This window comes from Ranitomeya variabilis, chromosome 2 (genome assembly GCF_051348905.1).
Source record: "Ranitomeya variabilis isolate aRanVar5 chromosome 2, aRanVar5.hap1, whole genome shotgun sequence".
Lineage (NCBI taxonomy): Eukaryota > Metazoa > Chordata > Amphibia > Anura > Dendrobatidae > Ranitomeya > Ranitomeya variabilis.
Genome location: NC_135233.1, coordinates 127625501 through 127653408, shown reverse-complemented (window position 1 = coordinate 127653408; position 27908 = coordinate 127625501). Strand labels below are relative to the sequence as shown.

The window sequence follows — 27908 nt, the reverse complement described above, 5'->3', positions numbered from 1 at the left end:
AATTGTCCCTGAAGACTCTTCTCTGCAATCAAGACCTGGGACTGCAATACTCGAGTGTGGAACTGAGCCCACTGGACGGCCGGTATGCATGATGTCAAGGATCCCAGAAGGGACATAGCGTCTCTCAAAGTCAGATCTGGCCTTTTTGTTACAGAACTGACTTTGTGCACAATCTTCTGCTTTTTCTCTTCTGGAAGGAAACATAGTTGTTCTTCCGAATTCAGCAGAATACCTAGGAAGGTCTGAGTTGATGACGGAATCAACTTTGATTTTTCCAAGTCCTGTAAGGAAGATATGACATGATTTAGGCGATTTTTACACTGAGAAAACGAATTCCCCACTACTAGGAAGTCATCCAAGTAGGGTACAACTAACGTATCGTGTTCCCTGACATAGGCCATTACTTCCGAAATAACCTTGGTGAACACTCTCGTTGCCATAGATAGACCAAATGGCATTGCAGTAAACTGAAAATGTCTGACCTGGTCGTTTAAACGCACCGCCATTCTGAGGAACTGTTGATGGTCTCGATGAATAGGCAGATGATAATACGCGTCCTTTAAATCCAGGACTGTCATATAACATCTGGGAAAGAGAAGTTTAGTTGCTGATTTAATAGATTCCATTTTAAAAGCATGATATTGTAGATGCTTGTTTAATTTCCGTAAATTTATGATAGTTCGAAAGGAACCATCTGGTTTGGGAATTAAAAATAAAGGGGAATAAAACCCCTTCCCCTGTTGTTGCTTTGGAACCTCTATAATCACGTTTTTCTGTCTTAACATATGAACTTCCTTTTCAAGGGCTTTTTGTTGTTCTGAGGAATCGGGGGTAGTTAAGATATAAAAATTTGAAGGTTTTTCCCTAAACTCTAATTTTAACCCCGATTTAATTATGCCCAAAACCCAGTTACTTGATGATATTTTGGCCCACTGAGCATAGAAGTTTTTTAGCCTGCCCCCTACTGGGAAATCACTATTAGCGGTAATTTCTTCTTCTTCTTGATGAAGATGATGGGGCATTAGAGTCCGAACCTTTTTTCTTCGGGTCTGTTGGTTCCCAGTCCCGGTTCTGATAAGGTCTTCTGTATTGGAAGCGCCTCCTGAAGGTATTCCTAAAGGTAGGATTAAACACTTTAGGGAAGCCCTTTTTCCTATCTTCAGCTTTAGCTAGAATATCATCCAATACCGGGCCAAACAGGTACTCACCCCTACATGGAATCGTACACAGTTTTGCTCTTGCCTGGGTATCTCCCTTCCAGGTCTTAAGCCACAGGGCTCGTCGAGCAGCGTTTGAAAGACCTGCTGATCTGGCTGCTAATTTCAGTGAATCCACAGATGCGTCTGCTAAATATGCCACTCCCTCCCGTATTTGTGATAGGGAGTTTAGTATTTTGTCTCTGGGCACTTTGGATTTCAGCTGTTCCTCCAGCTGGGTAATCCAAACCATGACAGATCTAGCCGTGCAAGTACTGGAGATTGCCGGTTTGAAAGCACCCGCAGACGACTCCCACACCTTCTTCAAAAACATGTCCGCCTTCCTATCTGACGGATCTTTGAGAAGGCCGACATCCTCAAGAGGTAAGGCTCCGGCTTTAGATGAAGAGGCCACTGCTGCGTCTACTTTTGGGACCTTCATCCATACTGACAGATCATCATCGTCAAACGGATACCTTCTTTTTGCTGACGATGGAAGGAACCCTTTGTCTTGTTTGTCCCATTCCCGTTTTATAAGGGTTTTCACTGTATCCACGACCGGGAATGATTTACGACTCCTCTGGCACAGGCCCGCAAACATTAAGTCTTGTGCCGATTTCGGTTCCCTGCTCTCAGTAACCCCCATGGTTGCTCGGATACTTTTAACCAATATATCCATGTTATCGACTGAGAAACATGGTCTTCCTTCTTCCTCTGAGGAGGATGGTGATAAGGAGCGGGAACATTCCCCTTCTTGTAGGGACGGACTAGATCCTGGCGATATGTCCCTGCTTAATCTCCCATGGCGGCTGGTTCTAAGGGAATAGTTTATTTCTTCCCTGATGACCTCTCTAAGATCTGAAGAACGAAGGGGAGCTTCCTCTTCTAAGGTCTGACAGATGCACGCCTGACAAAGACTCTTAGTATAACTGTCAGGCATAGGGGTCATGCATAATGCACATTGCTTGTGCTTAGTTTTAGATGATCTTTTCCCCTAAAACAAAGCACAGAATAACAGACCATATCAGCACCAGGAGCAATGATAACACTCACCATGAGGCTGAATCTGTGAATACCGGTTTTGGAGGAGAACGATCCACTTGTGACGCTGGGGCGCTCGCACGCTGCTGCCCCCGTACCACGCTGCTGCTGCTTCTAGAACGGCTTCCGCTGCGCTGCTGCGATCCCTCTCCTTGAGGGTGCTCGGTGTCTCCTACTGAAGACATTGCTGCACGCTTTCCTGTACAGCCGCCGCTCTTTTTGAAACGCTGCAGCGCTCCTCCTCCAGCTTACCCCGGAAGTGTGAGAACTACTTCCGGGTTCACCTGCGCCGGTGTGAGCGCTGAACACCGCGCCCGCACTATGGACCAGGACGGCACTGCCCGACCCCTGGAACGTGCTCCTTGTAGCCAGACGAGGAGGGGTCTGCATGCAGGACACCCCCGACGCTGCTTCCGGGCCCCCGATTCTGCCGCTCGATACGGACGCCGCACAGAGGCATGGCGGACCCGGGTAACTTTTCTTTCTGCAGGCTCCCGCCGTCCGGACAGGAACCCAAACTGGAGTGGTGAGGGGGACTGCCCCTTTAAATCCTGTAGGTTCCTGTCCGGAAGGTGGGCGGATCCCCTCTCTCGTAGGGGTGCTGTCGTGGCGATAGGAAAAAAATAAATAAAAAATCTGATAAATTTCATTGAAAAACCATTTCATTATATTTTTTATTCTACAAAATGTAACAGAACCCAAACGCTATAAAGAGACAGAGTAATATTTTTGTGCACTCTCCAGTTAAGAAATATGTAACTTTCAAATTGTGTTACGTGCACATCGCGAATCAGGCCCACCATCAAAGAACAGCGCACCTACATCCCCATTATAATGGAGCAGCAGTGCACATGCCCGATTGCGGGTACATTGCCTATGGGGCTGCCAGGCGCTGCACTCAGCTTTTTCCAGCAGCCCCACAGGGAATGAATAGAGCGGCAGTCGGGAATCCAACAATCTCTGCCATTTTGTAACACGGATAAAAGTTCTCCGGTTGGGAATAAAAGTTCCCCGACCTACTGACTGGTGTGGGACACCCAAATATCAGTAGGTTATCAATGATCCAATGAACACTTGCTTTCACTGGACGACCCCTTTAAAATTAGTACAGACTACATTATTGAAATAAAGCAGCCGACTATTGCCATACTAACCTGTGCTTGAATGACACATGAGGGAAAACAACACCAAAAAGAGCTACTGAGGCGTCAATGACCGAAACACCAAGGGGCAGTGGTCCTGGCACAGCCTCACCGGCTGGGATCCGGAGGTAGATAGAGGAGGGGTCATGCTCCAGAGCGCCACTTCCAGACGCACTGTTGGGTTGTAGCTGCACAAAGGGATTCCAGAAACTTCAGAATTTCAAACATGATGCACATTATAAACGGTATCGATTACAATGTAATCAGCCCTTTTTATAGTAGTTCCCCCAAAACAACACCAGTACATGCATTCCTATGTACTGATAAAGAGTTCTGAGACTCGGCGCCATCATACCATATGTATGGGCAAGTAATGTCATTGATTTACAAAGAGATTGAATTTTCTATATTTGAAGTATTAGTTTTCTGTTATTTGGGGGTTTTGAGAATTTACAACTATTAAGAAGATACATTCCTTTACCTGGTCTTCAATTGACTTGTGGTCTGTCTCCTGCAGCCAAGAGCCCAGCAGAACGCTGTCATCGTAGTGACAGAGGGAGCGCAGTAAAGACGTGGTAGTGTTAGAAGAGTTGTCTGTCAAGGTAAATTCAGCCACAAGTTCCCGGAGAAGCACATTAAAGTTTCCTAAAAGTTACAATCAGAAAGTCTGTGACATTAGATAGAAATAAAGAAGTAGAAAATTATATTGCAAGTCTTATTTGGATCTACATGTTTTACAGACCCCAACCAAAGACACTGTAGGATATCTAACTATTCCCAAATGATTCCAACTATCATAGAATAAGCTTTATAATTTCAAGTGTAAACTAGATTTTGTATATTTTTTTATATATATATATATATATATATATATATATATATATATATATATATATATATATATATATATATATATATATATTGTTGCCCCTCTGTATATTGGCAGGTATCTGATTAGGAGACCCTCACTACAGAGACAGGTTTCACTTATGCTGTAATGTGTTAAGCACTACTGTACTATGTTAGCTCTGCCGTACTCTGTTAGCTCTGCCGTACTCTGTTAGCTCTGCCGTACTCTGTTAGCTCTGCCGTACTCTGTTAGCTCTGCCGTACTCTGTTAGCTCTGCCGTACTCTGTTAGCTCTGCCGTACTCTGTTAGCTCTGCCGTACTCTGTTTAGCTCTGCCGTACTCTGTTTAGCTCTGCCGTACTCTGTTTAGCTCTGCTGCCGCTGTCTTAGCTCTGCTGCCGCTGTCTTAGCTCTGCTGCCGCTGTCTTAGCTCTGCTGCCGCTGTCTTAGCTCTGCTGCCGCTGTCTTAGCTCTGCTGCTGCTGTCTTAGCTCTGCTGCGGCTGTCTTAGCTCTGCTGCGGCTGTCTTAGCTCTGCTGTGGTGGTCTTAGCTCTGCTGCGGCTGTCTTAGCTCTGCTGCGGCTGTGTTAGCTCTGCAGCGGCTGTGTTAGCTTTGATCTAACTGCTGAGGTGCATGTGATTATGTGAGCAGACAGTCATTACATGTCTCACAATGGCAACTCCCATTTTAATTTTACATAATCCCTGGTGGCATATTCTCATGTATATCAGTGTCCGGCGCATACATTTTAACAGCTCATTTACATATAAAAAAACGTGGCTTTCTCCAGAATTTGACATCGTATCACAGATCTCAAGGTATCATTATATTCAACTTCCTATGACTTACATGCCCATATAGACGGCTTTTGATCCCACTGACAGATTCAATTTAAAGGGCAGCAATATATGAAAAAATATGCTGATGTTTAGTTACAGTTCTTAGGGTCTGAAATTGCCATGTTAGAGCAGAACCCCAGGACAAGAACCAGGAGTTACACTAAACACAATCTAATGGCATCAGAAACATGTAATTTTTCATCACATCACAAAATATTCTCAGACTTCTATAGCAATATTTTATACTGTAACAGGCAAAACAATCGTCCCTTGCCATCTGTCATAGGCAAAAGCAGATTTCCATAAAGCAGAAGCTATAAAATTAGTGCCATCTTCCCTTTCTCTGATTAATAAAGTTTCTCAATTTTAAAATGTTGTAGACCAAATTGTTCACACTTTTTCGAAAAAATTCAAAGCCAAAAACACATCGATTGATTGAACTTTGCTTTTTAGAACAAAAAACACTTTGATACATTTGGGACATTACATATAAACAGGCCAAAAGAACCATTAAAATGTCCTCACCTTCATATGTCTTTGGAGGTAACAAAGCCAAAATGTCATACAGTCGGAGACGGACCATAGCAGCACTCGCCTTTAGGTGAGCACCATGAGCTTTAATCACAGTCAAGATGCTGAAAGCCAGAACAGTGGTATAATATCAGAAACACACACGTTAAAAACCACCTTATAATCTAAGGAGAACAGAACATTTAGATATGCTGAAGATGGATTTTTTAGAAATCCACAGTGGAAAATTGAATTTCTGATGCAGATTAGCAAGTGGATTTACATGTAGATTATCCATTGTAATGGAGCTCATCTGCGGGTTCTCACCTGTAAATCCTTGGTGTGATCTTTATGCATATTCATGAGTGTGAGTGCATATATGGAGTATATGACACCCTATTTACATGAATCACAGGTGGAACATAGGGGGATTTTGTTAAGATTTAGGCATGTGAACACAACAAACAAAATGCAGAGTAACATAGCAAAGGTAGTCACGACATCAGCCATTGAGTGAAACTGGTAGGGAAAATCACATAAGCGTGGAATAGGAAAAACAGTATTTAAAGATATTTAAAGTTCTGTACCCAAAATCTAAAACAATAGTGAACAGCCCACTAGTCAATATGCTACTTACTGAGACATCATGGTCATAGCACACTCAATGGGAGTCATCAGCTTCCTGATCACGTCCTCTGTAAGAAGCTCCGGGCAATGAGCAACAAAACTGCGCATGGCTGGCAAGAAAAAAGTTCTCCAAAGTTAGTTACTGTGCACACAGATATATACATAGGTAGGCAGTCAAAAAGACAGCTAGATCTATATATACTGCTCAAAGAAATAAAGGGAACACTTACAAACAACACAATGTAACTTCAAGTCAATCACACTTCTGTGAAATCAATCTGTCCAGTTATGAAAAAACACTGTGACTCAATTTCTCCTGCAGTTGTGCAAATGTAGCAGGTAGAAATGATAGGCAATTAGCAAGACAACCTCTATAAAGGAGGGGTTCTGCAGGTGGTGACCACAGACCATTTCTCTGTTCTCATCCTTTTGGGCTGTTTTGGTCACACTTGCATTTTGCATTGCTCTCACCCCCAGAGGTACAGTAGCATTAGGCGGTGTCTTATACCCACAAAAGTTGTTCAGGTAGTGCAGCTCATCCAGGATGGCACATCAATGCGAGCTGTGGCAAGAAAGGTAGCTTTGTCCAACGCATGGAGCAGTTACGTCACCAGGAGGCAGGCAAGTACACCAGGAGACATGGAGGGGGCCGTAGGAGGGCAACAACCCAGCAGGAGGACCGCTATCTCTTCCTTTGTGCAAGGAGGAACAGGAAGAGCAGTGCCAGAGCCTTGCATAATGACCTCTAGAAGCCACTAAATTCCATGTGTCTACTTAAACTGTCAGAAACAGACTCCATCAGGGTGGTATGACAGCCCGATGTCCACAGGTGGGTGTTGAGCTTACAGCCCAACACCATGCAGGGCGACTGGCATTTGCCAGAGAACACCAAGATTGGCAGATTAGATATTAGCGACCTGTGTTCTTCATGGATGAGAGCAGGTTCACACTGAGCACATGTGACAGACATGTGACAGACGTAAGAGAGTCTGGAGACGCCGTTGGGAACATTCTTCTGCCTGCAACATCATCCAGCGTGACAGGTTTGGCAGTGGGTCAGTAATGGTGTGGGGAGGCATTTCTTTGGAGGGCCACAGAGCCCTCCATATGCTAGCCAAAGGTACCCTGACTGCCATTAGATACCAGGATGAGATCCTCAGACCATATGCAGGTGCACTGGGCCCTGGGTTCCTTCTGATGCTTGACATGCTAGGCCTTATGTGGCTGACGTGTGTCAGCAGTGCCTGTATGATGAAGTCATTGATGCTATGGACTGGCCTGCCAGTTTACTGACCTGAATCCAATCGAGCACATTCCATCCACCAACGCCACGTTGCAACAGACTGTCCAGAAAGTGATTGATGCTTTAATAAACATCTGCGTCTCATCAGGAGCATGCCCAGGTGTTGTAGGGTGGTCATACAGGCACATGGAGGCCACACACACTACTGAGCATCATTTCCTTGTCTTGAGCCATTTCCTCTGACGTTGGATCAGCCTGAAACTTGATTTTCCACTTTGATTTTGCGTATCATTCCAAATACAGACCTTCACGGGATTTTAATTTTGATTTACATTGATCATTTTTCTATTTTATTGTTCTCAACGTATTCCGCTATGTAATAAATAAAGATTTGCAACTGGAATATTTCAGTCAGTAATACCTGCTTTTTGAGCAGTGTATATGATTCCATTAGGCCATTAATATCACACTGGTGTGGGTATGACTCCCAACACACCCATTGGCCTGAACCTGAAGAAATGAAGCAGCAGAGGATATTGAGATATGAACTGGGGAAATCTAAGAAATATTTAATTGCTCCACAGAAATTGTTTTTCCTAGTTGTCAAAAAGAAATCAGCCATTTAAGAAGAGATTTTTACCACAAAGTGCTCCAGCACGGCCTTCAAGGGTCACCTGCCACGTAAAAGAGTCTCCTCGTGCTTTTTCAGCCTCCAACTCTTTCAAGGAACGAGGGAAGACATTTCTCCATAGCAGAAGCATTTTAGGGAGATGGTATCGTACAACAGAGGGGCCTGGAGAATAAGGTGTTCTGTTATTGCAAACTGCAGAGCCAGTATAATAAAGCATACATTTTGGATAAAAATTAAGGAAACATTTGTTCACATAAATAAAAACCATACACTATTAGTCATTTTTTAATTCTGATGTAGTATTAGTGGACAGTCAGCAGCCATATAAATCGGACAGCAATGTTCGAACTGGTTGCGACGCGTCCAATTTATAAGGCTGTCTGGCTGTGCCCTTAAAGTGACCCAATATCCTGGCACTGAAAGTGACCATACCTTTCTCATGTATAGCCACACTATCTGATCATCTCCATCTGCCTCCTGCTGTTTCTCCGCTCAGATCGGCGTTCTGTTCCACCTGCTTACAGCATGGCCACCGCAGCGTCATTAGGCACAGTTCTAAGTCTAAAGCACACTTCCCCTGCATGTCCTGTTATACGAGATAAGAAAGACACTGAAATTGTGGTTTACACTGACCACTGCCACTGCTGTGGCCACCTTGGAGGCAGGGGATATGAAGCGCCAACCTGGGCAGAGGAAATAGCAGGAAGCAAATGGCACCAAGGTAGGGCAACTATACATGAGATGTATGGTCACCTTTCAGTCCCAGGGTGGAGGGTCACTTTAGTTGGCATACAAGTGTTGATGGCATAGAAGTGTGCTTACCCAAGGTCATCAGCGCGCCAAGGAGCAACCAGCCGGCCTGTGTGCGCTGGAGAGAAAGCCTGCTGTTCTGGGATGCTGTGCGGAGCAGGTCCTCAGCTATACTCACCACCATCTATAAAGGGAGGAGAAAAAAATGCCCTCATATAAGATGGTCTTCAATCTCATCTATCGGAATGTATTGATATACACTGTATATATATATATATATATATATATATATATATATATATATATATATATATATATATATATATATATTTTCAATCTCTTTTCCCCTGCACTCAATTCAATGAATCCACTTGATCAGGTAGAGCAGAATTACTTGAGATGGAAGCATTTTTCTTTCCTTTCATAAAGACTGTAATGAGCTTCTAGTCAGTGTATTCAGTCCGTAAATCGTAAGCATTATTTAGGGCTTTATTAATAAGCTGGTCGTACAAAACAAAATGTTGGCTGGACAACAAATCCAGACCATGTCATAACCAGGCACAATCATATCAATCAAAAACGCTTGTTTATTCAAGGTTGGGGAGTTTATTGTCAAATAGGGTCACAAATGGGAGAAGAGATGCCCCACTGATCTCACAGTATTATATGAAAACTTCTAACATAGTCAAGGGATCAATTAACTGAAATCACAGTATTAATTATCCTAACAAGAAATTAGGACCTAGACTGTTGAAATAGGGAACAAAGCATATTTAAGTATCCTTTTATCTGCACAATAGAGTAAGATGCAATTTTTTCTTACCTTTCCTTTGGAGTGAGGAATACCCAAGGGGCACTGATGTACCCCTCCAAGCAGAGCAGCCATAGCAAAGCTGTACCCACTGACGGCTTCAGGTGAATTTTTAAGGTTATTAAGTCTCTCTGCACATCTGTCCAAGAGCGGAGTGAGCTGGTAGGGTAGTGCCACTGCAACACACCGCAAGCACCATGCAGCTGCCAGCCTTGCCGCCATGCTGGGGTGAAGCAGCACTGAGGTGACAGTATCCAGGAGCCCTACATATAAAACAGAGATGGAGCAAAAGTGGTTATGTATGCAAGGTATTAAGTACATATGCATGCCACAGGGCTGAGCAGTTACCTATGGACGGCTCCTGTATCAGAGGAGATGCTGTAGAGTTCAGACTTTGGACAAGGCTTCCCAGTTCCTGAAGAGCACATACCATTACATGCTGACTGGCAGACACATCCGCAGTACCAATTTTATTCTCATTGTTGGCATCATTTACAACAGCCTCTGCAAAATAGGCAAATATAAAAAAAATGAATGTTCTATGTCTGCTGTGAAGTTTTATAAGATATACTGGATGAAACACTGTGCTGAAAGGGTTGACACATTTCTGGTTGCTCCATATGAGAAAGCCTGCATTAAAGAAAAATAACTGTAGATTTCTTACCGACAGACTTCATTTGCTTGGCGATAGCCTGACATATTTCTTTAGCTGCTGCATTTTGAGCTTTTTCTCCTAACAAACTGCCAACTGTGGCTCTTAGGATAAAGGACACGCATCTCCTGGAGTAGACAGCCTCCACGTGTGTCTGTGTAGCCCGAGGATGTGACACAAGGTCAAGTACATGGGAGAGAAACGTGGCAAAATTGCGTTCCAGCCATTGTCCTCCTAATGATGTGACAAACACCACATATGCCTATGACAAAAGGAGAGAATATCAGCAGAGGAAGCAAATACTCTCTCATTTTAGTCTTTTCATATTCTTTACTGTCCACTTCCTTTTCATCAAGTGGATATCACATAACAGTCGAATAGTTAAAAAGTTTTCCAAATGTGAATGCGCACATCCGCTTTGCCATTCTGTATGGCCCCCAACAATCTTGCCATGATAATGTTTCTGTGCGTGATTCTTCACAGCTCTCAAGTCGTGACGGGCAAGCATTAATGGTGCACTTTGTAGCAATTTCTGGGTCAGCTATAAATTAGGAGTGTTTAGTTCCCATTAAATGAGTATATGAGTTAGTGGCAGTCTCCATCATAGCTTCTAGGGGCTGTGAAAACTTTAAGGCTATGTGCACATGTCCGGAATTTCCGCGGAAATTTCCGCGGCAATTCTGCAACTGTGCTGCGGGTAAAACGCATGCGGAATTGGCATGCGTTCTCCCGCTAAACACTAGCGTTTTACAAGCATAATTAGCTTGCAGAATGCTAGCGTTTTCCAAGCGATCTGTAGAATCGCTTGGTAAACTGATTGACAGGTTGGTCACACTTGTCAAACATAGTGTTTGACAAGTGTGACCAACTTTTTACTATTGATGCTTCCTATGCAGTATCAATTGTAAAAAGATCAAATGGTAAAAATAATACAAAAAATAAATAAAAAATCGTGATGTGCTCACCTTCCGGCGTCCCCTGCAGCCTTCCCGCTCCTCGCGATGCTCCCGGAAGCTTCCGTTCCCAGTAATGCCTCGCGGCAATGACCCCAGATAACGTAGCGGTCTCTCGAGACCGCTACGTCATCACAGGTCATTGCCGCAAAGCATCCCTGGGAATGGAAGCATCGCAAGGAGAAGGAAGGCTGCTGAGGAAGCAGGAAGGTGAGAATATCACAATTTTTTATTTTAATTTTTTTTTTTTTTTTACAGGTATATGGTTCCCAGGGCCTAGAGGAGAGTCTCCTCTCCTCCACCCTGGGTACCAACCGCACATGATCCGCTTACTTCCTGCATGGTGAGCATAGCCCCGTGCGGAAATTAAGCGGATCAATGCATTCCAATGTGTGTGGAATCCCTGCGATTCCGCACAAAGAATGAACATGTTGCGTTTTTTCCCGGAATGCGATTCCGCCGCGGAAAAAAACGCAACATGTGCAGAATGCATTCTAATAATAAGATGCTTAATGTATGCGTTTTTTTCGCGGTTTTATAGCGTTTTTATAGCGAAAAAAACACGAAAAATCCTGAACATGTGCACACAGCCTAAAGGTGAGAGACATGCATGCATGGCCACCCTTCTCTCTGCAGTAATGACTGGGGCAGAAGAGGACCCCAATTCTACCGATAGTTGGAACTCCACAAAAGGAACCGAGATCTATCAGATATTTACAGCTTGTACATTTGATACATTGCCATAAGTGTCTCACGTGGTATTATCCATTTAGGTTTTTTTTTGTGGCCTTTGGGAAAAGTTAATTTGACAATGTGGCCATCTCAGCTAAAAAGGTTGTGTATCCCTGGTGTAAAGGCTCAAACATCTGCCACATGAGTCCGAATCCTAACAAAGAAATAGCCATGCACGTGGAAGCCATTTACTAACCTGTGTAACGCCAACTCGGACTTCTCTACTAATAGATCCTCCACCCTTCAGCATTTCTCCGCCACTTTTAAGGAATCCAGAACCTCCACGCAGAAATCCGGTTGCCAACAGCTCCAGTACCTCCTCTAATGTGGCTTTTTTCACATTCTGACGCATCACTTTAATAATTAGAATAAAACAGTTAATAAATATAAGGTGGACTCAAATGTCAGAGTGTTCAGTGGTGAAACCTATCACGAAACCACAGATGAAGGCCTGGGTCATCACACAGACCTTACATGAAAGCTGAAAAATGGTTATCTACAATCCTAATCAAACTAGAATTGCTAAAAAATGTGCGTTATTAAAGTTCAAATCAATGGTGGAGGGTGGTTTTACAAAGGAAGAAGAGAGGACAGACACCCAATAATAGGAACAGTATCAAAGGGTAATAGAAAATCGAGGGAGAAAGACAACTGTTATACCTGCAGATAATACAATAGTAGAATGGGCACATAACATGTAAAGACATATATAAATATGGTGTGGATAGTTGCAATAAATTAGAAGGTAACCTCAATGATAATTGTGTATGGATACCATCATCCCAAAGAGGCTACATTCTCATCTATTAGTAGATTAGACAGCAATTATTATCATCCCTAATAGATGCAAAATACCAGAAAACAGCAGGATAAAATCATGAATATTTTAGTGTCACGCTTTGATACGGTTATTCCATTCCATATTGTACCCCCTTATACACAACACCTTACTACTTACGCAAAGTGGAGCCATAGTGGTAACCAAGATTTTGTGGGGTGGCAGAAAAATGAGGCTCTGTACTAAAGAAGTAACTGTCAAGTTTATTAAAATGTTCAGGATCATGTATGCTGCTAATATATTAAATATCATACAAGGATTTGTAAGTTTTAAGGTTGGTAAAGTGGGTTTCTGACTTTTATATAAATCTGCCATTGGGTTTAAAGAAAAAAGAAGATATATTTGCCCTAGGAATCCAGTTCACAGTCCAGTGCTGCCGTTCTGATGGTCTACGCCAGATGGCATCACTACCGCCAGTCACCTAACCACTGATCGGCTGCAGGATCAGGAGGCTGGTAATCACAACGTCATCACTGCTACAAAAGCGGAGACTGTTGGGACTGCAGCACTGAAGCGAAGAGCAAACAGCTTATGGCTTTCCTGCTGTCAGATTTTTAAACAGGCTGGAAGACCCCTTATAATCCACGTCTTTATGTTCCAGCAGCCGATAAACAAGACTTACTAAAGAGAATGGAGTTTACAACAGTCACAATGATGTGGCATCACATTCTTATTGCTAAACCTACCTGCTGCCTGCTTTGGCATTAGAGCAGTAGCCATTACTGTTCCCAGGAGTTTTGATACTGCGACCCGGACCCCATAGTTAGAGCCCTCTAGTGCTTTGAAGCACAATGTGGCTACATTCTCCAGCTCCGCTGTCCACATGAACACGGCCTCACTCTGAAGCTCCAGCAAGCACTGCAGAAACATGCCATGTGTTATTACTTCACATAGTTCGTGAAAATCCACGTAAGACATGACACCCACATGTGACAGAAGGTCGCAATAAGGCCATGGTCACACGTTCAGTATTTGGTCAGTATTTTACCTCAGTATTTGTAAGCCAAAACCAGGAGTGGGTGATAAATACAGAAGTGGTGACGTGTTTCTATTATACTTTCCTCTGACTGTTCTATTCCTGGTTTTGGCTTTCAAATACTGAGGTAAAATACTGACCAATTACTGAACATGGCCTCAGAGTGAATTTTTTCTCTACAGCCGGTAATCACTATGATGCTTATCTTTTTCTACATTTTTAAGTTGAACTGTCATTGTCATTTACAGAGTTTTTATGCGGAACCCGTGCTGTTTTTAACTGTAGAATAAAAGACAGTCATCTTCTGTCTGTCTTTTGGGGCTCTTCATAGTTTGTGGCATCTTCCAAGCGGAAGATGCCAGAAGAACGGACATGTCACTTCTTTTAACAGTTTGGCATCTTTAGAAACCTAAAGTGGTTAAAAAACTATTAAAAGCCTGAAAATATGAGACGCAAGTTGTTTTGACATAAAAATGTATGTATTCATTACTTTGATCATTTTTAGGGTATTTTTTCAGGCCTGTTTCAGAGCGGACCATCTGAAAAATATATCAGGTGCACATACCCTTAGAGTGCCAATTACAGACGAGCAAATTATTCAATCTTCAGCTCGGATTACGATCGCCGTATTTGCAATATTTGCCGAACATAGCTGAACGCCACTGGAGTCAATGGGAGTAGAGATGAGCGCATACGTTTGGAAACAATCGTCACACATAAATTCAGTACGAATAGGGTACCAATATGGCAAATTTGGATTCAACAATCGTTTTCAGAACATATTTGCTCATCTCTAAATGCCAATAACTGACCAGTCCTGTTATCTGTGTTTGTGGCTTAGCCAGACCCATTTAAAGCCTATGTGGTTTGTTTCTATTTAGTGCCCCTGTCACCAGAGAGCCCTCCTGAGATCAATGTTCACATATCTACAGAGGAGAACCCAGGACTGTACGTGGCGATACAAGAAAAGAATACACACTGACTTACCTTGGCGACTGCACATCTAACAGCCATGGATCTGTCTGTCAAAAGGGATCGTGTATTTTTGTAAATGTCTCTGTGACTGGAAGCTGCAGCCCCTCCAAGACCACTAAGAACTTTTTGAAGGCTCATTAGGATTTCACTTCGCCCCTGTGAATTGCCAAAATAAGAGTTAAACACCGATTTCTTAAAACCGTTTCTGAACATGTAGAAGGCCACATTTTTTTTAGCTTATTGTAAAGGCGAGACCGCATTGTGGGGCTGACCACACACAACCGTAGCTATGCCCAACTCCTGTGGTGGCCAATGAACGCACAATTTTGTAGCAAAACTGTGATGCCTTTGGTCCCCGCTCCTAGATAGAGTTTCATTAGCACAGCAAGCCACACCATATGTTCTCACCCTAAGGTTGCAGTCATGGTTTTTTTGTGCTGAAGAAGAAGTATATTTATTTTTCCTGGACAACTTAGACAGCCAACAATTTTTTTAGGAAGACTTTGGAAAACCAGAACTCAAAAAAATCATGGATGCAATTGGCAACCCTGCCCCATCTTCTTCGATACTCCCCTCCTGTCCCCGACTGACATATTTTCCGGGTTCCGTCATCCCTCCGGCCGTCTGAAATCTCATGCATCATCCATCACTACTGAGAATGGTACCTCCACAGAAGGATGATGAGGAATTGGCCCACACGGGAATGTACTGAGCTTACGCCTTCATAACTAAGGATATTAGATTACTAAACAGCTGAACAGGTGCACAGCACTTACCTCTGCGCTTTTTAGAGATTTTAGGAGATTATTCACAGTTTCATGGAATGAGCTTCCCAACATCCTTCCCATCTTTTCATAAAAGGCTCCCACACAAGCAACTGCAGCCCTACAGTAGACATAAAACATTACTAAAAAGTATACATGATGTAGAAAGGATTACTGCATCTACACTGTAACAAACTATACTAGGGATCATCATTTTACTTTCCTCATCAGCTACCATTAGTGCCATGCCTTGTTAACCCATGACTAACGCAAAGTAATAAAAAAAAAATGGAAAAGCAGAACAAATATTTATCCAAAATTTAAACACATACCACAAAATGATATAAAGAATAATGCCCCAGATGAAGCATCTGCGAAACGCTTGTCGGGTTTACACTGAGTAGGTGAGAATTCTTATTCTATTCGCTATGACTATTTTATCTCTTAATTTCTGGATAATTTTCTTTATGGATTCCATCTATGCAGTGACTTTTCTGATTATTAAATACATGTATTTATATTCTCTGCTCGGGTGGGTGCCTACCTACTTATATGTGACTTTTCTTCTGCACCTTTGCAATATTTTGTATACTTCCCTCACCCCTGTGTTCTTTTTGCCTCTAATGTTCTCATGGATTTTTTGGGAATTGTTTTATTTAAATTTGAATTAAATATGTTTTTATCTTTTGGATAAATATTTGTTCTGCGTTTCCATTTCTTTGGGTTTTGTTATGTTGATAATGCAGTGGAAAAATAACTACCAAGTCAGCGATTTGTATGATACCTCTGGATTTTCATACTAAATAGCTGATATTCTAAATACTGAGTAACTCCGGAGGCAGACATACGGAACCACCACGGCTTTAGCTCAAATACGTCCATGCTGATTTAGAATCATTTTTGTGACTTCAATGGGTTAAAGACTCTTCATTGTTAAAGTTTTCTTTCCCTTTTCTGAAATGGAAATTTTCTGTGCTGCTGAATGACAAAGCTGATCTCAATAGATACCATGTAATGCCAATGTTCCCCTTCAGTGATGGGGGTTTGTTACAGAGCTCCCAGCAGGAGAATGCAGGGTGATCAGCTACTGATGACTGCACGGTCCCTCCTACTGAAAAACACACTGTCCCCATTTAAATAAAGAAAGTTTAGAACAAGCTCTCTCATAATATTAGCTCTGACTTTGAAATACGATTAAAAAGGGTTGGCTGAGATGCTAAAGGGGTGGTCCGACATCCAAAATTACTTTTCACCCTATTCATTTAATGCAATAATCTAAACTATTTTCTAATATACTTGAATTAAAAATTCCCTATCCTTCCATCACTACACTATTTAACGGCTCTTATTTATTTATTATGATTTGCTTATATAGTGCCATCTTATTCTGCAGTGCTTTACAGACATTATCGCCACTGTACCCATTGGGGTACAACAATCTAGATCCCCTATCAGTATGTCTTTGGAGTGTGGGAGGAAACCCACACAAACACAGGGCAAACATACAAACTCCTTGCAGATGTTGTCCTTGGTGGGATTTCTTTTTATTTTCCTACTTCCTTTTTGATGACGCTTCATTTGAGAATCCTAGTGCAGGTTGGGATACGCAAACAAAGCATCATCAGGGGAAAGAGGCTAATGCAGTGACCACCACTTGCGAGGGCAGCACTGGTCTCTCCAAGCCAGGCATTCTGACAATGCGCTCTGCTGCTGGCTTGTTACTGCTGATCTGAGCCCCGAACCAAGGGCGCACTGTCATTGTGCACATCGCACTGGGACTAGCCCAGCCCCTGAAACAATCCTCATTGATAACACTTTGTTTTTAGGGAGGAGGCAGAGGCTGTGGCAGTGACCACAGCCTCTAACCCCTGATGATGCTTCATTTTCACTGAGATTCTCAAACGAAGTGTTATGAAAAAGAAAGTAGGAAAAAAAAATCAGTTATGGTACATAGTGTAGTTAGGGAAGGATAGGGAATTTTTTATTCAAGTATATTAGAAAATAGTTTAAATTATGGCACTAAATAGACAGGGATTTAGGATGAAAAGGAATTTGGATTTCGGACCAACCCCTTTAAGAAAGTAGTCTAGCAGTAGAAAATGTTATGACTGAAAGCCGGTGGCTCCCAGGAGGAAATAAGTTAATTTTCTTCCGGTAGCCACCCTTTCAGTAAGGTGGTCAGGTAGCATTATAACGCTATTTACCTGCATATTAACCTTATATCTGCATATAAATAGCATACTTCTAGGTAACAGGTTCCCTTTAAGCAATAACTATTGTGAGGCTGTGTCCTCTGTTACAGCTAAGGGGCGCTGTGTGTGCTCCCCAGAATGTGCATGCAGACGGATGAAGTCCATAGGTGTGCATGGCAGTCGCAGGTGTAGCTGTGATTGCAATGTGAGGCAGTGACTTGTGTCACAAGTAGGGGTCGCTGTGTGTTCTCCCCAGGTTGTGCATGCAGACGGATGAAGTCCATAGGTATGCATGAGAGTCACGGATTTCCAGTCCGGGTTTTCCATGTGGCTGACTGCCACAGGTTTGTGTGTGTGTTTAAAAGCCGTGCAGTAAGAGATATGGGTGTGTCAGGTGTGCGAGGTGCACGTCAGTGTCAGTCTGGTGTGTGCTGGTGTGCAGAGCAGAGTCCTGCAGAGCGCTGGCTGAGTGCATGGAGGCACAGACCAGCGGAGCCAGCACCCAGGGCAGCTGAATAGCCTGGCACCCGCAGCGTATACAGCGATGCATGTCATCCATGGTACTGGTCTCGGATGTGGACAAGTCCTGTGCCCGGAGGTGGATGTCCTGTGCCCGAAAGGGATGGATGTGGACAGTCATGTGCCCAGAGGTGGATGTCCTGTGCCCGAAGGAGTCGGATGTGGACACTCCTGTGCCCGGAGGAGGATGTCATGTGCCCGAAAGAGACTGATGTGGACAGTCATGTGTACGGAGGTGGATGTCCTGTTCCCGAAGAAGTCGGATGTGGACAGTCCTGTGCCTGGAGGTGGATGTCCTGTGCCAGAAGGAGTCAGATGTGGACAGTCCTGTGCCCGGAGGAGGATGTCCTGTGCCCGAAGGAGTCGGATGTGGACAGTCCTGTGCCTGGAGGTGGATGTCCTGTGCCCGAGGGAGTCGGATGTGGACAGTCCTGTGCCTCGAGGTGGATGTCCTGTGCCAGAAGGAGTCCGATGTGGACAATCCTGTGCCCGGAGGTGGATGTCCTGTGCCCGAAAGAGATAGATGTGGACAGTCATGTGCACGGAGGTGGATGTCCTGTGCCCGAAGGAGTCAGATGTGGACAGTCCTGTGCCTGGAGGTAGATGTCCTGTGCCCGGAGGTGGATGTCCTGTGCCCGAAGGAGTCGAATGTGGACAGTCCTGTGCCTGGAGGTGGATGTCTTGTGCCCGAAGGAGTCGGATGTGGACAGTCCTGTGCCCGAAAGAGGACTAGAATGTGTAACGATTGCAAACAGGTGGATATGGTGCCCAGCTGCTATCCGGAGGATATCCTGGACTGTGTACTGCTGTGTGAGTAAAGAGACTGTAAGAGACTGTGATACAGTAATGCAGGACACCCACCAGAACTAGTCGAAGGGGGCTGGTGTGTGTAGTGTCTGCAACATATGAAGCTGTGTGTACGGAGACTGTAATATGGCGTGCGGTCGCCCAGGGAAACTGGACAAGCAAAGTCTGGCCTGTTTAGGGACCGCAATCTAAAGCCATATGATTTGTATTGCTATGAACTGGTGTGAACTGAATAATGATAATATACACTGAAGTTATATGCATTTATGTGAACTGGACTTTAATGCTGTGAAGAAACACATTAAAAGAGACTTTTGTGTTTGAACTTTGTGGGTCACTGCCTCTTCACTGCGTACGATGCTACTACAATCTTACACTATACACACTTATTAACTCCCATGCTGCTCGATCACTGCCACTCTGGTGGCCCCTGACAACTTAGCAGCGATGATGCCATGTGCATCAATTACATGACCAACGTGGCCACATGCTGAACATGAAATCATTACTATTGAGGACAGTGAGCGGCTGCAGGGTCAGCTGTAATGTTGGCCAGCAAGACTGGTGGGACATTTAACAACTGAGCAAGAGTTGTTGTTTTTTCGGTTTATAGACCACTTTCTTAGAATCTCCCCAAAAAAACATTAAAAAAAGATGGGACGGGATTAAAAAACATGTCCTCTTTCTTTGGAAACTAATGCCACACCTGTCCACAGGTTGTATGTGGTACTGCAGCCTCATTCACATCCATAGACCTGGGCCACAATATCAGACACAAACCAAAAAAGGAAAAAAGGAAGGAAACCCCCAATAAACCACCATACACTGGATGTACATTTGTGCCGTGTTGCACAACACTGGATTTCTACGGATTGCTATAGGCGCGTCCAATGTAGGGAGGCTTACAGTTTGGTTGGCAGATAGGCAGCCGTGTCATCCTTGCTCTTTATCATTTCATTGCACTTGTCAAGTGTTTGGAACACGGTGTAGGTGTCTCCGATGCTGTAGAGGGTGGCGAGATTCTTGGCCAGTAGTTTGCGTGTAGGTGGCCCTGGGGAACTACTTATGAGCCCAGTCAGCTGCTCCACAAGTTTTTTCTGGTTTTCCTTGATGTCGGTCTGCAAGAAAAATAGCCATTGTATAGAATACATTGTGTGTAATTACAGGACCGATCCATACAGCACTTCTGCTATAGACCCAATACACTTATACAAGTGTCAACATTCTGTGTTTTCAATAGGCCACCAATCCTGCCATCAAACAGTCTTTTGGTATGAATGTTTAGTTACTTTCAACTTTATCCCATTGATGTTCATCATAGGTAAATCTAATTTTTACAATATTTTTATGTATTTTTTTCAATTATTTTTAATATACAGGAAAACCATATTTAAAGGGGATAAGACAGTGACTACAGGAGTGTAGCATGAAAGGTCTACTTGTAGAGGAAAGTAACCTAATACATTTAGTGTGCAATGTAATACATAGGCTCCAACATTTCTCTCTAGCGCAAGACCACCCGTCTATTAACCTCTCATGCCACTATTATGTCCTGACGGGGGCATGGATTCCCCTGATGCTCCTGTCTTGTGTTCCCCCCAGTAACATCTCGGGCCAAACAGGCTCCACCACCATGATGACTTTACTGCAGCTCCGATGCACTGAACCCTATGACGTAAATATACAAGTTCTTATAAAATTAGAATATCATCAAAAAGTTAATTTATTTCAGTTTTTCAATACAAAAAGTGAAACTCATATTATATAGAGTCATTACAAACAGAGTGATCTATTTCAAGTGTTTATTTCTGTTAATGTTGATGATTATGGCTTACAGCCAACGAAAACCCAAAAGTTGTTATCTTAGTAACTTAGAATGATTAACAAATAACACCTGCAAAGGCTTCCTAAGCTTTTAAAATGGCCCCTTGGTCTGTTTCAGTAGGCTCCACAATCATGGGGAAGACTGCTGACCTGACAGATGTCCAGAAGGTAGTCATTGACACACTCCACAAGGGGGGCAAGCCACAAAAGGTCATTGCTAAGGAAGCTAGCTGTTCACAGAGTGCTGTATCCAAGCATATTAATGGGGAGTTGAGTGGAAGGAAAAAGTGTGGTAGAAAAAGGTACACAAGCAACCGGGATAACCGCAGCTCTGAAAGGATTGTTAAGAAAAGGCCATTCAAACATTTGGGGGAGATTCACAAGGAGTGGACTGCTTGAAATAGATCACTCTGTTTGTAATGACTCTATATGAGTTTCACTTTTTGTATTGAAGAACTGAAATAAATTAACTTTTTGATATCATCCTAATTTTGCGAGAAGCACCTGTAATAGACTGGTAGGTGACATCTCAGCCCATCGCACCGCAGAGGTCACTCAGCACACAAGCACAATATCATCCATACAAGTTAGAGCAAACAAAAGCAAAATAAATAAAAAAATGAGATTGTCTGCAAAGCAGTGTAAAGGGGTTGTCACCATTTCCACATTTCCATATTGATCAGCTCTTGCAGTCTCAGCCCGATGTATACAGCGCACCATAATGGAACCACATGGCTCCGTTCACTGCTTTGTGACCTCTAGTAGTATTTGATTGGCAATACCCAAAACTGCCTCTGGCTCTGCAAACAGCTGATCAGTGGGGGTGAGGGGTGTCGGACCAATCTATCGATCTACTATATAATTGTCTAAGAGTCACTTCCGTCTTTCTGTCTGTCCTTCTGTCTGTCTGTCACGGATATTCATTGGTCGCGGCCTCTGTCTGTCATGGAAATCCAAGTCGCTGATTGGTCGCGGTAAAATGGCCACGACCAATCAGCGACGGGCACAGTCCGGCCGCGAATTCGCACCTTCCTACTCTCCGTCAGTGCCCCCTCCAGTCAGCGCTCACACAGGGTTAATGGCTGCGTTACACCGCGTTATGCCGTGGCGTAACGCAGTCGGTTAACGCTGCTATTAACCCTGTATGACCAACTTTGTACTATTGATGCTGCCTATGCAGTCTGGCTGGGCAATATACTACGTGGCTGTGCAATATATTACGTGGCTGGGCAATATACTACGTCTCTGTGCTATATACTAGGTGGGCTGTGCAATATATTACGTGGCTGGGCAATATACTACGTGGGCTGTGTTATATACTACGTGGGCTGTGTTATATACTACGTGGGCTGTGTTATATACTACGTGGGCTGTGCTATATACTACGTGGGCTGTGCTATATACTACGTGGGCTGTGCTATAAACTACGTGGATGTGCAATGTACTACGTGGCTGTGCTATATACTACATGGCTGTGCTATATACTACGCGGCTGTGTTATATACCACGAGGGCTGTGCTATATACTACGTGGCGGTGTTATATACCACGTGGGCTGTGCTATATACTACGTGGCTGTGCAATATACGAGGCTGTGTTATATACCACGTGGGCTGTGCTATATACTACGTGGCTGTGCAATATACGTGGCTGAGCAATATACCCGGCCGCCCGAATCCTGTGTATAAATTGCATTATTCTGAAAACTTCATAAATAAACTACATACATATTCTAGAATACCCGATGCGTTAGAATCGGGCCACAATCTAGTCTGATAATAATGATCTAAGAAAAGGCCATTAATATCTCAGCAGTGAACCAGCCCTTTAAAATAATAGTGAAAAGGAAAGTTTCACATAACGACAGGATCCTGTGCCATCAGCCCTAGACAGTTACTGGGGATAAAATGATGGGGCATTCTGTGGTTGAAAAAAAAAGCTGTATGACAGCAAAGATAAAGGGGTATCCCCACCGATCCTAAGCCATTCATTGTATGGGGCTACACTGCAGTTCTCTACACAGCAGGTAGCCGGGGTGCTGAGGATCAGTGGGGTCCCAGAGCTTAGTCCCACACCACTCATATCTAAGCAGCATATTATCGATGCATAATATGGGAACACCCCATTAATTACTGCAGTGGTCCTGTTCCCTTCTATTCAATCCAATGATTACTGGAAAAAGCTGTTACCGAGCCAGCAACCCGCGAGAGTGATGGAGGGATTTCTCTACATAGAAGGAGGCCGTTCCAACATAAATTGGTAAAACTTCTTTTACTTTCCAGTACATTGATGGTTTTTCAGATCATCCCCAGCACAAACACACTCTGTGACATACATAAATGTGACCATGTGCTGATTGTACTTTTACCTTGTTTGCCGCGATGAGCACTTTGTCCAAGAAGCGCAGCCATTCAAAGATAAAGACTGGTTTCTTAGCCTCTGTAACCTGAGCCAGAGCATCTTCTTTCAGTAGCAAACTGTGGGCGAGCTCCATGTCTGTCGATTAATAGGTGCTGACAACTGGAAGGAGAAATTACTAAGAGAATTAGTAAGACCCTCATGAGATCCTTGCTCCACATGTGCAGAATAATGGCCATCCATGCTCCACACGTGCAGAATAATGGCCATCCGTGCTCCACATGTGCGGAATAATGGCCATCCGTGCTCCACATGTGCGGAATAATGGCCATCCGTGCTCCACATGTGCGGAATAATGGCCATCCGTGCTCCACATGTGCGGAATAATGGCCATCCGTGCTCCACATGTGCGGAATAATGGCCATCCGTGCTCCACATGTGCAGAATAATGGCCATCCGTGCTCCACAATGTGCAGAATAATGGCCATCCGTGCTCCACATGTGCGGAATAATGGCCATCCGTGCTCCACATGTGCAGAATAATGGTCATCCGTGCTCCACATGTGCGGAATAATGGCCATCCGTGCTCCACATGTGCGGAATAATGGCCATCCGTGCTCCACATGTGCAGAATAATGGTCATCCGTGCTCCACATGTGCAGAATAATGGCCATCCGTGCTCCACGTGTGCAGAGTAATGGCCATCCGTGCTCCACATGTGCAGAATAATGGCCATCCGTGCTCCACATGTGCAGAATAATGGCCATCCGTGCTCCACATGTGCAGAATAATGGCCATCCGTGCTCCATGTGTGCAGAATAACAGCCATCCGTGCTCCACATGTGCAGAATAATGGCCATCCGTGCTCCACATGTGAGGAATAATGGCCATCCGTGCTCCACATGTGCAGAATAATGGCCATTCGTGCTCCACATGTGAGGAATAATGGCCATCTGTGCTCCACATGTGCAGAATAATGGCGATCCGTGCTCCACATGTGCAGAATAATGGCCATCCGTGCTCCACATGTGTAGAATAATGTCTATTCAATTGAATAGGACCTGGGCTGCAAAATCCTCTAATCATTGTATGGAGATGCGGTTTTCTACTTCGTACATTTCTTACATCCAGTAGTGGGAGTTTCGGGTGTTGGACCCCCACAGATCTTACATTGATGACCAAGCCTAAGGATAGGCTATCAATATCCAACTAGTGGACAACCCCTTTAAACAGGTCTACTAGGCTGCAGAGCCTGATCACAGCTGTGTGTCACAATGAGGTCTGACGCTGGTCCCATTTACTATTACAGTATAGTCTCATGTAATACTATAGTCTCGTACTTTGGTCAGGACAGTCCTGACCAAACTGGATGGAAGCCATTAATACTTTTTTGTGGGGTTTTATTAAGTCTCTTTTCTTTTTTTTGTCTAGTGGTATAGGCTGATGATTTTTTTTGCACCAAATTCTTTGTGAATGTTTTTCCCAGCAATATGCGCTCCTGAAGGATGATGATGGAACTCGATATACTGATTCAAGGATGATTTTTATTTCAAACTAAAATACAACTGGTTTCGACTTCTTGGAGTCTTCCTCAGGTATAATGTCATGCATATAAACAGATCTATCTGAACACATTTTATAGCAGATATCTCTGCATGTCAATTTGGGTGGGGCCTGACAGATCTATTCGTCAGACACACCCAGATACTCAGATATGCAGGAATTTGCACTCTGAGGAATCTAACAAAATTCATATACCAAATAAATGTTATACACAAGTTTTTTTTTGTTTTTTTTTTTGTTTTTTTTCCCCACACAAGGAAGAAAAAAAAAGTGTTAAAAAATTCCACACTAAAAAAAAAAAAAAAAATTTACACAAATTCTTCACTAAAATGATTTTTTTTCTTTTCTAAAAACACTATAAATATAATTATACTATATATAAAATGTATTTTAAAATGTTATTAAACATACTAAAGTGTGATTTCATACTAAAATGTAAAATCCTACAAACATATACATTATAACAAAAAACAACAACAACAAAAAACACTTCCTTTTTTCATATTGGGACTATTTCCAAATGCCAAATACAAATTTTCAAAATTTCATTCATATCAAAACTTAAAAAACTATTATGCAATTTTGTACCTGTCAATTTATTTGCTTTGTACATCATATACCTTCTATAACATCATTTAATCCATCTGGGTATAATGTACCCAGACGGAAGATCCAATATGATTCTTTCCAGTTTAACTTTTGTACTCTATTAGTACAATTCACAGGTATTTGCTCCAACGGGGTTACAGAAATATTGAATGTTTTATTATGCTTCAAACATAAATGCCGGGATAAGCTCTGTTTTAAAAAGCCATTTGAAGGCTACGTTCACACGTTCCTTTTTTTCATCCTTTTTTTTTCAGGTCCTGTTTTGAAAAACCGCAGCTAAATTCAGCGCTGATTTTAGCTGCGGTTTTTGATCCTTTTTCTTCTGCGGATTCCACTGCGGGTTTCCAAATGCAGTTTCCTATTGGTGCTGCTGGAAACCCGCAGCGGAATCCGCAGAAAGAATTGACATGGTACTTCTTTTTTCTGCAGGCAAAACCGCTGCGGATTTGCCTGTGGAAAAAAGGATCGTCGGCACAGCGGGTCCTGTTTTCCATTGGGTTACATTGTACTGTAACCTACATGGAAAACTGCTGCGGATCCGCAGTGCAATTCCGCTGCGGATCCGCAGCAAAAACCGCACCGTGTGAACATAGCCGAAGTACTGTGTCTGTGGCCATTCATATGGGATCGTAAGGACTGAATACCTGTGAATTGTACTAATAGAGTACAAAAGTTAAACTGGAAAGAATCATATTGGATCTTCCGTCTGGGTACATTATACCCAGATGGATTAAATGATGTTATAGAAGGTATATGATGTACAAAGCAAATAAATTGACAGGTACAAAGTTGCATAATAGTTTTTTTAGTTTTGATATGAATGAAATTTCGAAAATTTGTATTTGGCATTTGGAAATAGTCCCAATATGAAAAAAGGAAGTATTATTTTTTTTTTTTTGTTTGGTTTTTTTTTTTGTTATAATGTATATGTTTGTAGGATTTTACATTTTACTATGAAATCACACTTTAGAATGTTTAATAACATTTTAAAAGAAATTTTATATATAATAATAATAATAATTTTTATTTATATAGCGCCAACATATTCCGCAGCGCTTTACAACTTATAGAGGGGACTTGTACAAACAATAGACATTACAGCATAACAGAAATCACAGTTCAAAACAGATACCAGGAGGAATGAGGGCCCTGCTCGCAAGCTTACAACCTATGAGGAAAAGGGGAGACACGAGAGGTGGATGGTAACAATTGCTTTAGTTATTTGGACCAGCCATAGTGTAAGGCTCGGGTGTTCAAGTAAAGCTGCATGAACCAGTTAACTGCCTAAGTATGTAGCAGTACAGACACAGAGTGCTATTAACCCCTTCATGACCTTGCCTTTTTTGCAATTCTGACCAGTGTCCCTTTATGAGGTAATAACTCAGGAACGCTTCAACGGATCCTAGCGATTCTGAGACTGTTTTTTCGTGACATATTGGGCTTCATGATAGTGGTAAATTTAGGTCGATAATTTCTGAGTTTATTTGTTAAAAAAATGGAAATTTGGCAAAAATTTTGAAAATTTCGCAATTTTCACATTTTGAATTTTTATTCTGTTAAACTAGAGAGTTATGTGACACAAAATAGTTAATAAATAACATTTCCCACATGTCTACTTTACATCAGCACAATTTTGGAAACAAATTTTCTTTTTGCTAGGAAGTTATAAGGGTTAAAATTTGACCAGTGATTTCTCATTTTTACACCAAAATTTACAAAACCATTTTTTTTAGGGACCACCTCACATTTGAAGTCAGTTTGAGGGTTCTATATGGCTGAAAATACCCCAAAGTGACACCATTCTAAAAACTGCACCCCTCAAGGTGCTCAAAACCACATTCAAGAAGTTTATTAACCCTTCAGGTGTTTCACAGCAGCAGAAGCAACATGGAAGTAAAAAATGAACATTTAACTTTTTAGTCACAAAATGATCTTTTAGCGAAATTTTTTTTATTTTCCCAAGGGTAAAAGGAGAAACTGGACCACGAACGTTGTTGTCCAATTTGTTCTGAGTACGCTGATACCTCATATGTGGGGGTAAACCACTGTTTGGGCGCACGGCAGGGCTCGGAAGGGAAGGAGCGCCATTTGACTTTTTGAATGAAAAATTGGCTCCAATCTTTAGCGGACACCATGTCACGTTTGGAGAGCCCCCGTGTGCCTAAACATTGGAGCTCCCCCACAAGTGACCCCATTTTGGAAACTAGACCCCCCAAGGAACTTATCTAGAAGCATAGTGAGCACTTTAAACTCTCAGGTGCTTCACAAATTGATCCGTAAAAATGAAAAAGTACTTTTTTTTCACACAAAATTTCTTTTAGCCTCAATTTTTTTATTTTCACATGGGCAACAGGATAAAATGGATCCTAAAATTTGTTGGGCAATTTCTCCTGAGTACGCCGATACCTTATATGTGGGGGTAAACCACTGTTTGGGTGCACGGCAAGGCTCGGAAGGGGAGGCGTGCCATTTGACTTTTTGAATGGAAAATTAGCTCCAATCATTAGC

General features: G+C 42.8%; 1 protein-coding gene across 2 annotated transcripts in view; it reads right to left on the bottom strand.

Moving 5' to 3' along the window:
• The window catches only part of HEATR5B (HEAT repeat containing 5B), an 81683-nt gene that overhangs the window by 48189 nt on the left and 5586 nt on the right, over window positions 1-27908 (bottom strand). For both annotated transcript variants that reach the window (XM_077282997.1, XM_077282999.1), the window contains exons 2-16: window positions 23239-23390; window positions 19954-20165; window positions 15542-15650; window positions 14778-14921; window positions 13501-13672; window positions 12173-12330; window positions 10304-10553; window positions 9988-10143; window positions 9652-9902; window positions 8901-9012; window positions 8088-8240; window positions 6215-6314; window positions 5593-5702; window positions 3861-4024; window positions 3392-3567 (exon numbers count right to left, since the gene is read on the bottom strand). In XM_077282997.1, the coding sequence (XP_077139112.1) occupies window positions 3392-3567; window positions 3861-4024; window positions 5593-5702; window positions 6215-6314; window positions 8088-8240; window positions 8901-9012; window positions 9652-9902; window positions 9988-10143; window positions 10304-10553; window positions 12173-12330; window positions 13501-13672; window positions 14778-14921; window positions 15542-15650; window positions 19954-20165; window positions 23239-23364 (2393 nt within the window). In that variant the 5' untranslated portion in view covers window positions 23365-23390. The remainder of the gene's footprint in view (window positions 1-3391; window positions 3568-3860; window positions 4025-5592; window positions 5703-6214; window positions 6315-8087; window positions 8241-8900; window positions 9013-9651; window positions 9903-9987; window positions 10144-10303; window positions 10554-12172; window positions 12331-13500; window positions 13673-14777; window positions 14922-15541; window positions 15651-19953; window positions 20166-23238; window positions 23391-27908) is intronic.